This window comes from Macadamia integrifolia, unplaced genomic scaffold, assembly GCF_013358625.1.
Source record: "Macadamia integrifolia cultivar HAES 741 unplaced genomic scaffold, SCU_Mint_v3 scaffold205, whole genome shotgun sequence".
Lineage (NCBI taxonomy): Eukaryota > Viridiplantae > Streptophyta > Magnoliopsida > Proteales > Proteaceae > Macadamia > Macadamia integrifolia.
The window spans coordinates 171,699-184,143 of NW_024868480.1; the positions used below are offsets into that span (position 1 = coordinate 171,699).

The 12,445-nt window shown below is 38.4% G+C and overlaps 1 protein-coding gene across 2 annotated transcripts; it reads left to right on the top strand.

Annotated features, from left to right (window-relative positions):
• The first annotated feature begins 1,445 nt into the window (after positions 1-1,445).
• LOC122065559 (protein CHAPERONE-LIKE PROTEIN OF POR1, chloroplastic-like) lies at positions 1,446-6,824 on the top strand. Of its 2 annotated transcripts, none has more exons than XM_042629376.1 (5): positions 1,446-1,661; positions 2,403-2,497; positions 5,142-5,524; positions 6,296-6,372; positions 6,589-6,824. In XM_042629376.1, exons 1-5 carry the CDS (start codon positions 1,603-1,605, stop codon positions 6,737-6,739), a joined length of 765 nt encoding a protein of 254 aa, XP_042485310.1. In that variant the 5' UTR covers positions 1,446-1,602; the 3' UTR covers positions 6,740-6,824. The 2 variants fall into 2 exon arrangements, with proteins under 2 accessions (XP_042485310.1, XP_042485311.1); XM_042629377.1 differs by having other exon boundaries at positions 1,447-1,661; positions 2,406-2,497.
• The last annotated feature ends 5,621 nt before the right edge of the window (positions 6,825-12,445 follow it).

A 12,445-nucleotide genomic window follows, 5' to 3' on the forward strand; every position in this document is an offset into this window, starting at 1 on the left:
CAGCTCTAAACCCTATCAAATTCTATGTTTTTTTCCAAGTTTTGTAGTTATTATGTGAACTATTATCAGATTATGAGCTCATCACCCAGTAAGATTAAGGTTCATTTTTTTCATTTTTCTTTTGTGAACGATTAGGGTTCATGGAACCTACGTCATTTATTCAGTACAACCCTTTTCAAACTAAATACTAGGCATTAGATAGATACCTGGTGAAAGCATTAGAAGACTAGAAAGAAATAATATTCTTAGCACAGCAACACCTATCACACCACATATTCGCAAAGCTTTCAAATTGTGTTTACTCACTCTCCACTAGCCTGTAAAACCGGTAGCTTTTTCTTGCTGAGACTTATTAAACCGTTCCTTAGCAGCGTCAACAATTACAATAGCATTAATACCATCTTCCATAATGGCAAGATCAAGTTTCCTTTGGTGTTTAGGGAAGGCCCGTTTAGAGACTGGTTAATTCCTATTTATAGTTAAACATATCTGTAATCCAATTAAGGCCCGATTAAAGCCCATTTATGGTAGTCTGATTATAGCCCGAGACTAGCTGGCCCGATTATAAATTGTACTATGTCTATCAAAACTAAGCCCGTTTAGTTAAATGAGCGTTCACAGTGCAAGGCTTGAAATTGGTCAAGTCCCGGCTAGGCCCGACCGAGCCCGACCAATTGACACCCCTAGTATAGACCGTTCCCTATTACTGATAACCATCCCAAAACACTCTTAGTGCCTTGTATCTACATCACTAACATTTTTTTTTTTTTTTTGCATGAGATTAATATTAAGTTCTTACTAATAAATAAATAAATAAATAAATATACATCCTAAGTTCGACTTCCATTAGGCACACATTGGGCCACTCACACGGTGGTGTTTAGTACTCTTCACTGCTTTCAATAAAAGTTGAATGGTTCTCATTCAACCCCAGTATGACCTGGTCCATGCGGTTGTGGGATCAATATAGACCCGTGAAACTAATCAGGCCAAAGGCTTGGATACCCTCGTTAGCAAAAGAAAAAAATGTATATTCAATCCCGGCACTTAGATACAAAGAGTGGTAAAATGATGCCTCCACTTTTTAAGAAACTCAAAATATTCAATCCCCTTTCTACCAAAAAAAATATATATATTCAATCCCCTAGTGATACCCATGTGCATCCTCTCATTGGCCTACATTGTTACGTGTGAGCTTTTTTTTTTCTTTAAATAAAAAGGAATAAATTGGGCCAGTCTAACTTTTCCTTTTCGATGCTCTCTTGACAGAAAAATAAAAAGGGTTATTTTCGGTGATCCAAAGCCTAAATTCTTATATTAAGAGATTTCCTACCCAAAAATATATATATATATATATATATTAAGAGATTCCAATCCAATGGTAGTAGGCACATCATAAAAACTCGCCCAATGGTGGATAACACAAGGGGCGTAATGCGCATACCAAATTCTCAAGAAAAACCGCCGCAATTTTCCTTCGCTTCTATCCTCTATTCTTCTCAACGTCGTTACTTGGGAGTTGATTCACAGCTTCGATTTCTATGGTAATGGCGTCGAAGAAAGAGGAGAATTAGGGTTTTCCGGAGAACATCTCCTGAAACGATGGCATCCCTTCTGCTGGGAAACCCTAATTTCACTTTACGTAACTTCGGGAAACAACGGTGAGCTATCTATGTCTTCTTCTCCCTCATCTATAGATAAGATTAGCAGTAGTTCTATTGGAATTGATTCAACCTATTGTCATTTCTTTTCATATATTTATAGTTTCTTGCGGAGAATTTGTCTAAGCTCAATTTGATTTTCATTTTGGTACTGAATGACGAATTATGTTCATATTCAATCGAAAAATGGAAAAGCCATCTTGTGAAACAAACAGTAAGGAAGCCCTAGGGTAGTTGGAGAAGCTCATGCCTCATATATGGCGATAGATGGTGTTCTCCCAATAGAGGGAGATGCTTCTGGAGGTGCACAAAGACCTGGCACTCTTGGTATGATGAAATAATCTCCAAGGACCCTTCCTCCTGGGGTCCTGGGGACTATATCCATCTAATGCTCAATTGGAATCATCTTCCATCTCCAAATGGAACACTGAGGAAGGAAGCATAATTCAGACTTGAAGCCAGATAGGATAGTATTTATCAGGCCATGTTAATCACTCACTGACAGTTATAATATCTGATGCCCTGTATGTGCGAATATAATGGTGACTTCATGACTATAGAAACCACACTTATAGCTTCCAAGATTGTGCTTCTTAAATAGTTGCCTTCTGAATTATGCTTGGGTTTTTACTCATTCAACTAGCTAGTAACCTAGTTATATCTAATCTATATGTTCATGCATTAATTCACTTCTTTTTTTTTTTTTGGATTATCATCTTGTATTATTTTTTTTTCTTTTAGCAGTTCATGCAGCAGAAATTCGAAGAGGCAGATAAATGGTGTCGTTTTTAGAAGCCCTAAATGTACAATGGATGCATCTTTTGGGGGTAACTTAGGTAAGATGTGAATTGATTAATTTTTAAAATTAAAGGTGGAACCTAAAATTTTACAATTCTAATATTTTCCTTGTTTTTTTCTTTGTAATTTTCACTTGAGCTATGTTATCAGCTTTGGAGTTTGTTTACAACCTAGTGTTTAAGTTTGGAACTTGACTTATTGCCATCAGTCATGAGCTTACTGGCACTTACTTTAGGTTCTTAAATTGGTCACAGAGCCATGACACATCACAAGTTCAGTGCGATGACCTAAGTGGTAGGGTGGATATTTCCCGGTTGTTAATAACCTAACAGATATGTCAAAATCCGTAGGACTGGTTAAAGGCAATAATCAAATAACTGTGATGAAGGGCTGTGACTGCCAATGGAGATAGAAGTATTTTAAGTGGCTATAAAGATTTTTTTTCCCACCTTCAACTCTTGAAGGAGGATTTGATTCATTAGGTGATTTCAGTTCCTGTTGTAAATAATTGGGAGTCTTTAATTCTTTCTACACTTGGGCACCTGGTGCAACAGAAAATCAGATCACAGTTGCATCCCAATCGTTGTTTATGTTGATAATTGTCTGTATTTCAAGCCTTGTTTTGCTGCTCTTTTATTTTGGGGACCATAAGATTTAGCCACGTTTACTATTCTTTTGCATAATTTGGTACCCTGTTTCAAACCACATGCTCATGTAATTTGAGGATCATAAGATTCAGCTGTGTTTACTATTCTTTTGCATAATTTGGGACCCTGTTTCAAACCATATGCTCTTGTATTTTGAGGACCATATGATTTGGGGTCCTTTTTCAAACCAGTGGATAATTATGAGAGAGATAATCTACAGATTGAAACTGTAATGGATTCAAATTCTAATTTGATTAGCATAGTTCATGTATAGTTATACGAGTAATAAATTTAGAACTCCTACCCAATTTTAACACTTTAGGAATCGATGGTTGGTTGAAAGTAAGACTGTAAAAAGTTCCAAAATCCTTTGAAAAATGCAATTGATAGTGAAGTCAGATTGCTTAGAGCAGTTATGGGGAAGGGATTCTCTTCTGGGAGAGAGGGTTGCAAATTGGTGGAATTGCTGGAGCTGCTTCCTCTACAATGGTAGATTGAGAAACATGAAGGATAAAAGGTGACAAATTGAGGATAGCTTCAGTTTTTTAGGGTCGGTCTCATAAGCTTGTGGTAGAATTTGAAAATACCCTCTCTTTTTACCGCCCTCCTCAAAAAAAAATTTGAAAATACCCTCTTTTTACCCCCCCCCTTTTTCTTTTTTTGAGGAGGGGGGGGGGATGTTAAAGTAAAATATGAAATAAGTAAGAAGTTACTGGATTGAAGGAAATGAAATGTGCTCAGATCTATCGCATTGTTTGAACTGGCCTTTAACCATATAACTTAAGGGTGAGGGATCAACATGCTGCCCCTTTATATTGGCATCATACACACCTAGTTGGGGATAGGAGTTTTGCTGGGTATCAATTCATATGTGGGGGAGCCTGAGTCATTAAATGAGGAGAGAGAGACTGTGAGGGGGGCATATACCCTTTGGTCATGTGCCCTCCTTTTTCCCTTCACTTAATTGTACATGCACGTTTGGGCTACCTCATTCAATTTCCTTCATCCTTATGGATGTAAATTTGATGGTGCGAGTGTATGCAGTTTTCCTTTTTACCACCATTTACAATGCTAGTACTTTTTTTTTTTTTTGGGGGGGGGTGGGAGGGGAGGGGGATATCACAAACTTACCTACTGAGAATCTTTAAAAAGAGAGACTGAACTGTGCAGGAGAGGGAGACAAATCATACTTCTCAGTAAAGCTACTAATGGGGTGAGAATGGGGAAATTCAGATGAAAATATTAAAATAAAAATTATGAGCTTTAAACTTACAGAATTACCTTCCAGCCATAACTCAAATGCTACCTCCAAGTGCTTGGGGCTTTAAGATTGTTTATTGACATGAATAAATTGGAAGACCTGTTTATTGAGGGCTGCCCCAAAGTCTTTATTCTGTCGTTTCCCCTAATTAGATACATGTTTGGTTTATTAAACTCATGATTTTGCTCCCCCTTGTGGTTAGAAATGAAATCATCATTGGTGGAGTCAGATTACTATAAGTAATCAACATTCAGCAGACACTTCCATTTATCCATGTATCCTACCTCTCCAGACTTGGCCTGGGGTAAGCTGGTCTGAGCTTGAACTGGTCAAGGCATTGCCTAGCAAAGTTCAGAGAGACATGCACTCTAATCAGAATTTCAGGATCTCATTATTCTCTAGTTTATCTAAACAGAAGGTGCATATCTAGTATTCACATGGTGTTTTTTTTTTCAGAATAATTCTGGTAGGTGCCTTTTTATGTTGGGCCATCTTAATTCCTACTTGTAGAAAACCTAAGGCCTGTAACTAGTAACTTGAGAGAAAAGAAAAAAAAGAATTTGAGGAGAGAGATAAACACATAAAAAAAAATCATTGTGTAATTATAAATTTTGTCTTATTATTTCGTTTTTACTATTTTCTTTTCTTGGCTTCCAAACATAGCCTTAGTTCAACTCTAAGTTGTTTTGGTTTCTAATTGCCCTAGTTCCTATGTGTTCACAACATCTATTTTAAGAGAACTCAAAGGAATGTTTTTTTTTTTTTTTTGGGTAGGAAATGTTCCTAAATTTCCTCGAGTGAATGTTTGGAACCCTTATAAGCGGCTTGGTATTACCCCTGATGCTTCTGAAGAAGAAATATGGAGTTCACGCAATTTTCTCTTGCAACAATATGCTGGACATGAGAGAAGTGAAGAATCTATAGAAGCAGCATTCGAGAAAATACTGATGACTAGCTATGATCAGAGGAAGAAAACCAAATTTAACCTGAAAACTCGGTTAAAAAGGAAAGTGGAGGAGTCCCCATCTTGGGTAAAGAATTTGCTGAGTGTTGTAGAAGTCCCTCCTAAAGAAGTGATTCTTAGAAGAGCGTTCCTCTTTGCTTTCATGGGAGGCTGGAGTATAATGAATTCTGCTGAGGGCGGTCCAGCATTTCAGGTTTATTTATCTCTCTTCTTATGCATCTGCGTACTTTTTAGGTATGCTCTACTGAACTTGCAATCGAAAGGGTTGAAGGAAGCATTCCACCAGTACTTTGAACTAAAAGTTCTATTGGGATACTCATTTTTCTTGTATTGATCTTCATTCTGAAGCATCTAATCCATAGTGCCTTGAAGAAATCCCTGGGACCCTGATGCAAGGATCATTATCCTTGTTAACGTGGGTTTGCTACTCTTCCAGGAATTCGATTGAAGGCAACAGGCATTGGTGATGCCTATTTTAAGTGCGGAATTTGGTTTTAATATTTATCTGTTCATTTTCTTCAGGCGCGTGGGTTGCAAGAGGCAGGAAGCCTTTTATTTGTTTCATGTATACCTCCAGCTGGTTTGAAGTAAAGTGAAAGGAAGGAAAATGAAATAAAACAAAACATAAAATGGAAACTTTATTAGACCAACAATGATTGTGTAACTAATTCAGAATTACTAAATATCATAATTTAATTTTACTTCATTTTCATCTTAATCCTTTGAATTTGAATAAAAAAGTATAATCAGGGCTAAGGAATTGAAAAGTTAATCACCAAATTTAGTAAGATCAGAAAAGTTTCCATTGTCTTTTTAAATTAATTTTAGTCCCTTTTATTTCCTTTTATTTGCAACTAGACAGTTTTCAGTGGAAAATTTTTTCAACATTCGACCCCATATTTCTTTTCTTAATTAATTTAATTGTTGTGGAATTTTGGCTCTTAATTCGGTGGTCTTTATGTAGGTGGCTATCTCATTGGCAGCTTGCATTTACTTCATCAATGAAAAGACAAAGAGCTTAGCCAGGGCTTTCATTCTTGGGTGAGTTCTTATTTTATTAACAATTTGTTTAGTGAAAAAAGTGTTCTGCTCTCTCTCTCTCCTCACTGACCATGTGGGCCTTTATATATGCGTCGTGCGACACCTCCCTCTTGTGCTCCCATTGGTTTGCCTTGAAATATGTCATTACGTGCATGTAGTTTATAGATTCTCAACCCATGTGTTTATTTTCTGCTTAAATATGAACTTTGATTACAGGTTTGGATCTCTTGTTGTTGGCTGGATATGCGGTTCTTTCATAGTTCCCACGGTGCCCTCTTTTCTTCTACAACCAACTTGGACGCTCGAACTGCTCACATCTCTTGTTGCCTATTTCTTCTTGTTTCTTTCATGTACTTTTCTCAAGTGAACAAGTGCCTTTGTTATCAACTAGATGAATTGACATTGAGAATTAGGTTAAATTGACCATTGGATAGGTCACGCTTCAAATTCAACTATATACTCCTTTGATTAAGATTCTCTCCAGCATGGGGTGTGCCCAGCACACATTCAACAGCTGGGAGCTATTGGGCACGAACTCTAAGGGACTCCTAGCCGTGGTACTCTGCGTTCTCATTTCTTAAATTTTTAGGAGATTTATTGCGTGAATTGACAAATTTTTGTTTGGACTGGTACTTGGCATATGAGCAATAGATGTGTCCGCAGTATCTGGACCCCATTTGACCATGTACCATGGCAAAACAGGTGATCATGGAGAGAAGACTCCCTGCGGGCGTGAAGGAATGTTTAGCTAATAAAATTTGTAGGCGCCAAGGATTGCTGCATACAGCCTGCTCCCTCTCATAGGGAGGGCAAAATGACGACTCCTCTCATCTCCTCCCCTTGAAAAAGTCTCCTATGCCCTCTTGAATCTGTATACTTTGAGACCAAATAATATATATATTTTGAGAAGAAGAGCGTTGTCTGGTTGCATGGTCCCTGCACTAGCCGACTAGGTTGCGTTCTTTTACACAATGTGAGATGAAAGTGGTGGGAGACTTTAGGGAAGACTTTTGTTTTGGGGCCTTCATAAGAACCATTTTATTTCTCTATTTCTCTTTTTCTTTTCTTTTCTTTTCTCTTTTTTTTTTAGGAACAAGAAAAGAATAGAAATCCAATTGCTAAAGTTGGATGTTGCTGGAAAATAGGAAAAAAAGAAGCAACTTTTAGAAACTTCTCTATCCCAAAAATAAGAGTAAAAAAGAGAGTTTCTCTTTAATAAGCACATGGTTAACGGATGGATAAAGAAGTGATTTAATGTTAAAAATGAAACACCTCCAACGTTAATTCAACCACCACCCACCACTTCTTTCATTGCCAACACCACCATCTCCACCACTGTTGCTACCAACACCTCCACAACCACCACCATTACCATCATTGCCACCAGGACCATGGCCTACACCACCATACCACTAACGCCAACACCACCACTACCACCTCCACCTCCACACCACTAGCCCAACCACCGTCATCACCACCACTGCTACCTCCATCGCCACCACCACCACCACCACCTCGTCTACTGCCACCACCATCACCATCGCCGTTACTGTCACATTCCATTCACACTGAATCGAACCGGTGATCGGGTTAACTCTGGTTAACCCAAACCTGTCAGGATCATCTGATACAGTACCCACCATAGCATACCCACATCTAAGATAGGTGTTCAAAAGTTCAGCGGAAGACTTAAATTACCTGTAAATATCCCTAATATACTTGATTCCCAAATTGTAGTATATAGATAAATATATGTGGGCCCGCAGGCATGATATTTATACAAAAAGAATAATAATTTACGTATCTAGTACACAAAAAGGGGATCATCAAAAGAATCAAAATGTAAAATCATGTACGGCGTCCATACTGTGGTCTCGCAGCACAGCCCTCGCACGTGCAATCCGTACCGTGCTCATACTCCTCGGGGACCCACTAATCCTTATCGAGAAACTCAACTGTGGGGCCCGACCCCTGATCTTCAGGCTGGTGACCTGCAAAATCATCTAAAAGAGGTGCGCACTTGGGATAAGCTCACTAGCTCAGTAAGTGAAAAGAAGGACCACACAACAATCCACACAACAATCACATCCATATGCATTATATGTTATGCAATTCATTTTAAATCTTATCCACCCAAACAACATTACTAAGTCTTTGGTTTTGTGCTACTACAACCACAGTGCGCGTATGCTCCAGGTACGAGCCACGAACTCCATCCCGCGATACGCCCATAGGGTTGTAGGAGAAGGCCCACCGTGAGTACTCAGAAAAGTAAAGTATCCCGACCGCCGGCTCTCAACATAAAAGTAAATGACAAAAAGTAAAGGTGCTGACTCCAGCAATTTAAAAGCAGTACGATTGGCCCTCTTGAATATACCACTGAGGTTGCCGACTGTCCTAATGACCAGCCAGGCGTATGTCTAACGGCCACAGTGACCTGCCAACCGTGACCACTGCTTCCCACCAAGTGATAACCTAACACCTCAACCCCTATTGGGAAGGGTCGTAGCACGGGAAAATGATAATCCTAAACCGCATGCTCCTATATGATATAATATAATTGCATAATGCCACCGTGTCCCATTCCACGGGCCACCAATGCACTCGTTTCCAAGCCGACTACGGCATCTAATCTAATAATTTATCATACACAGTAATCCAACCATTCATCATATAAGCACATTAATCATTTAGCATTGAGAATGTAAAACACAACACACATATCATAATCATATGAGGATGACTAATCTACACATAATTTGTATGATGACATGGCTAGTCTAGATACAATTGAATGATGCAAAACAAGCCTTAAAATAAAGTCAAACGTCCTCTCCCCACTTGTTATGTACAAAAACTCATGCCCGGTACGGGTGAGATCCGGCGCGAGAAACGTTAGTTTCTAGTGAACCTATCATAAGTGAATGGGATTAGTATTTCACCACCTTGGGGTCAAAACTAACAAGATTTGATGTTTAAATCATGTTTAAAATCATAAAAGAAGGTTTCCTGTCGGTTTTGGATCCATTCGGACGTAAAAATCACGTTGGGGGCCCACGGGTGGGTCGGATAACCCACCTGTCTTCTCAGGTGGGCGGGCTGACCCGTCGGTCTTCTCAGGAGGGCTGGTCGGCCCACCAGTCCCGGCCCACCTAAGGGGGCGAAAAATTGCCTTCTTCCTTGAAACTTTTCCCAACATTTGGGAAATCAAATGGGGTTGTTCCAATCACATTTTTCACACATCAAAAGTCTTATAAGATAATTCTAACCTAAGTCTAAGTTACATTTAAGGATTGAAAAACCATCTTACCTTCTTTGCTCCAGAACTCTTTCAAAACCCCAAAATCACTTCCTAGCTCAAGAAATCACCAATGCTTCTCAAATCTTGTAAACACTTCTTTAAATCCTTCAAAATCAACATATAGACCATCTATTAAACCTTAGATTCATCATCTCAAGTAGGATTTACAAGATCTCAAGAAACTCTACCCAAATCAAGGGTTTTACTTGAGTTTGGTAAAAGTTTAAGAAGCATAGCCTTTGCTCATCTCCAATCGTAGATCTCGTGTTAGGGATCACTCTTCCGACGTCGGAATGGGAAGATCAAACCTTGGCATCGCTCAAAGTCATTCCTTCCTTCTCTTCCTTCCCCTTTCATTTCTTCGTTCTCTTTTCTTCCTTCTTTTCTCTCTCCTCTTTAATCTTATCACCAACTCTTTAATATAATAAATGAGAAAATGAAAAACACAATAAATGCTATTTATACTTTAAAATATCTAGTAACCACATGGGTTGGTCACTCAGGTGGGCGGATGCGCCCGCCTGTGACCACCCACCTAAGGGTCAAAAATTAGCCAACAAATGGGATTTTGATAGAATTCAACTCTCGGCAAGTATCTCACTTTCGGCACAAGGTATATTATACGTATGCACTTTAGGATATGGCTACATACCAGCATTACCCGTACATGGCCTTATGATACATGCATGTGCACGGCTTCGGTACACCCGTCTCCTCTGGCACTGACTCGGACTTGTCTGACCAACCTGTGTTCAAAGTCACCATTGCCATCATGGTCCATAAGGAACCCGCCTTAACCCTCTCTGGTTCAAGTCCTGCATGGTTAAACCGTGTCAACCGTGTAATTAAACCAGGTTTAAAAAGTAGAGTATCACAGCTACCAACACCACAACCACAGGCTCGCCCTCCTCCACCTCCACCTCCACCTCCACCTCTTCTTCCACTGCTACCGCCACCACTGCCACTGCCACCACCACAACCTATGCTAAAATTTTGGGTATAGAATGAAATTTTGTAAAATCATATATATTTCATACAAAAAATAATATGTGCTTTCCTAGCCTAGAAATAGAAATTACTACACGTTATTAAACAGATTTTTGCTCAGAAATATGACTCGGAAAAAGAAATACAAAAAGTCATTTCTGAATAGAAATTTACTGTAGAAATAGAATGATTATCATGCAGACCCTTGGCTTCCAATTTAAGACCCATCTTATGCCTCTCTCGAAGGCATCTCTCCACCGAACAGATACTATGCCGCCATGCCCCTCCAAAAAAAAAAAGGCATAAATAATTTTGCATGGCCCACATTGGAAGGGTTTCCTTGATGGCTCACCTTATTGTGCCAAATGGAATGACGATGGGACAAATTTGACTATTGAATAAAATATATATGATTTGCATTTGTCACATGTTGAATTTTATAAACCAATTTAATTATATACTTTTTTTTTTGGGTAAGGCATATACGCCCTTTAGCAGCATGTGTTCCATGCATGCTGTATTTTGACCACTACCATATAGTCTCCCATGGTCTTATGTTTCTTTGTCACTTGGTAAAAATTTTGGCAAAAAAATGATGTAAAACAAGAAATCTTAGGGGTCTACGTTTTCACAAATTTTGAGTACAATTGAGCTACTAGTGGACAGATATTTGGACTACTGAAGAAGGCCTTTCCTATGTGGGCCGTGCAAGATCTATGCTATCAAAAATTTGAAAAGAAATTGGAGAAATCTCTCCATGCAAGCGGCATAGCAGCAAAATAGCTTACTACTCTCATACCTTATTTTTATTAACTTTTCTAATAAAAGATAAAAATGAATATATAATTTATTTTTATTTTTTTGGTGAGGCAATGCTGCCGTGTGTGCTTAAAGTACTCTCTCCCCTTAAAATAAAATAAAATAAAATAATATATATATATATATATAAACACAAAGTGACAAGTTTTTCACTTGAAAATTTTGTCCTTTCTTCTTCATTATCTCTTATTTCATTATATATATTTTTTTATTTTCTTCTGTATGTTTCCTCGACAAGCTTCCCTGTAGTCACAAACCCCAAATTGACAAAGAATTGAACAAGGCATAAAGTTCAACAGATTTCTTCAGCCAATATGATGTCAAAAATGGACTTCATTGCAAAGGAGGATAGTATACAATCAATTAGAAACTTGGAGGGGAACTGAATATCACCAAAAGGGGAAAAAAAGAAGACAAAATGACAGGAGAGTTGCCATTCTTAGCTTACATTATCTTCTGAAAAAATTTCCAAGAGTAAGCATATTTTCAGTTAGAGGTACAATTTAAGTTATGATCCCAACATCCTTCTTCCTCGTTACCTCTTTACTAAAAGAGAACCAATATATTGGATGTGAACATTTGATTGGTTTAACGCCATAATATAAAGGCTTCCTAGGTTGCTTTTGTTAATTTATTTCTTTTTTATTGCAAGTGTTACCTCTTACCTTTGCCTTTGGGAATATTAGGTTGATCAACCAATGGTTGATGGAGATGTTATCCTTTTATTTATTTAATCCTCATCTATCATTTTATTTATTTACTTCTCATCCTCTTATGTTTCTCCTCCTCCCCCAAACCACCCCCCCTCAAAAGACAAAAAACTCCGCCTTCGGGAATTTTAGGTTGATCAACCAACAGTTGATGGAGATGCTATCCTTTTATTTATTTACTCCTCATCTATCATTTTATTTATTTGCTTCTCATCCTCTTATGTTTCTCCCCCTCCCCCAAACCACCCCCCCTCAA

What these genes read in the sequence shown, in the direction of transcription:
- LOC122065559 (XM_042629376.1), top strand. Translation starts at nt 1,603, where the DNA reads ATGGCATCCCTTCTGCTGGGAAACCCTAATTTCACTTTACGTAACTTC. An exon ending in CGTAACTTCGGGAAACAACG is followed by an intron (nt 1,662 to 2,402) that starts GTGAGCTATCTA and finishes TTTTTCTTTTAG; the next exon opens with CAGTTCATGCAGCAGAAATT. An exon ending in ATCTTTTGGGGGTAACTTAG is followed by an intron (nt 2,498 to 5,141) that starts GTAAGATGTGAA and finishes TTTTTTGGGTAG; the next exon opens with GAAATGTTCCTAAATTTCCT.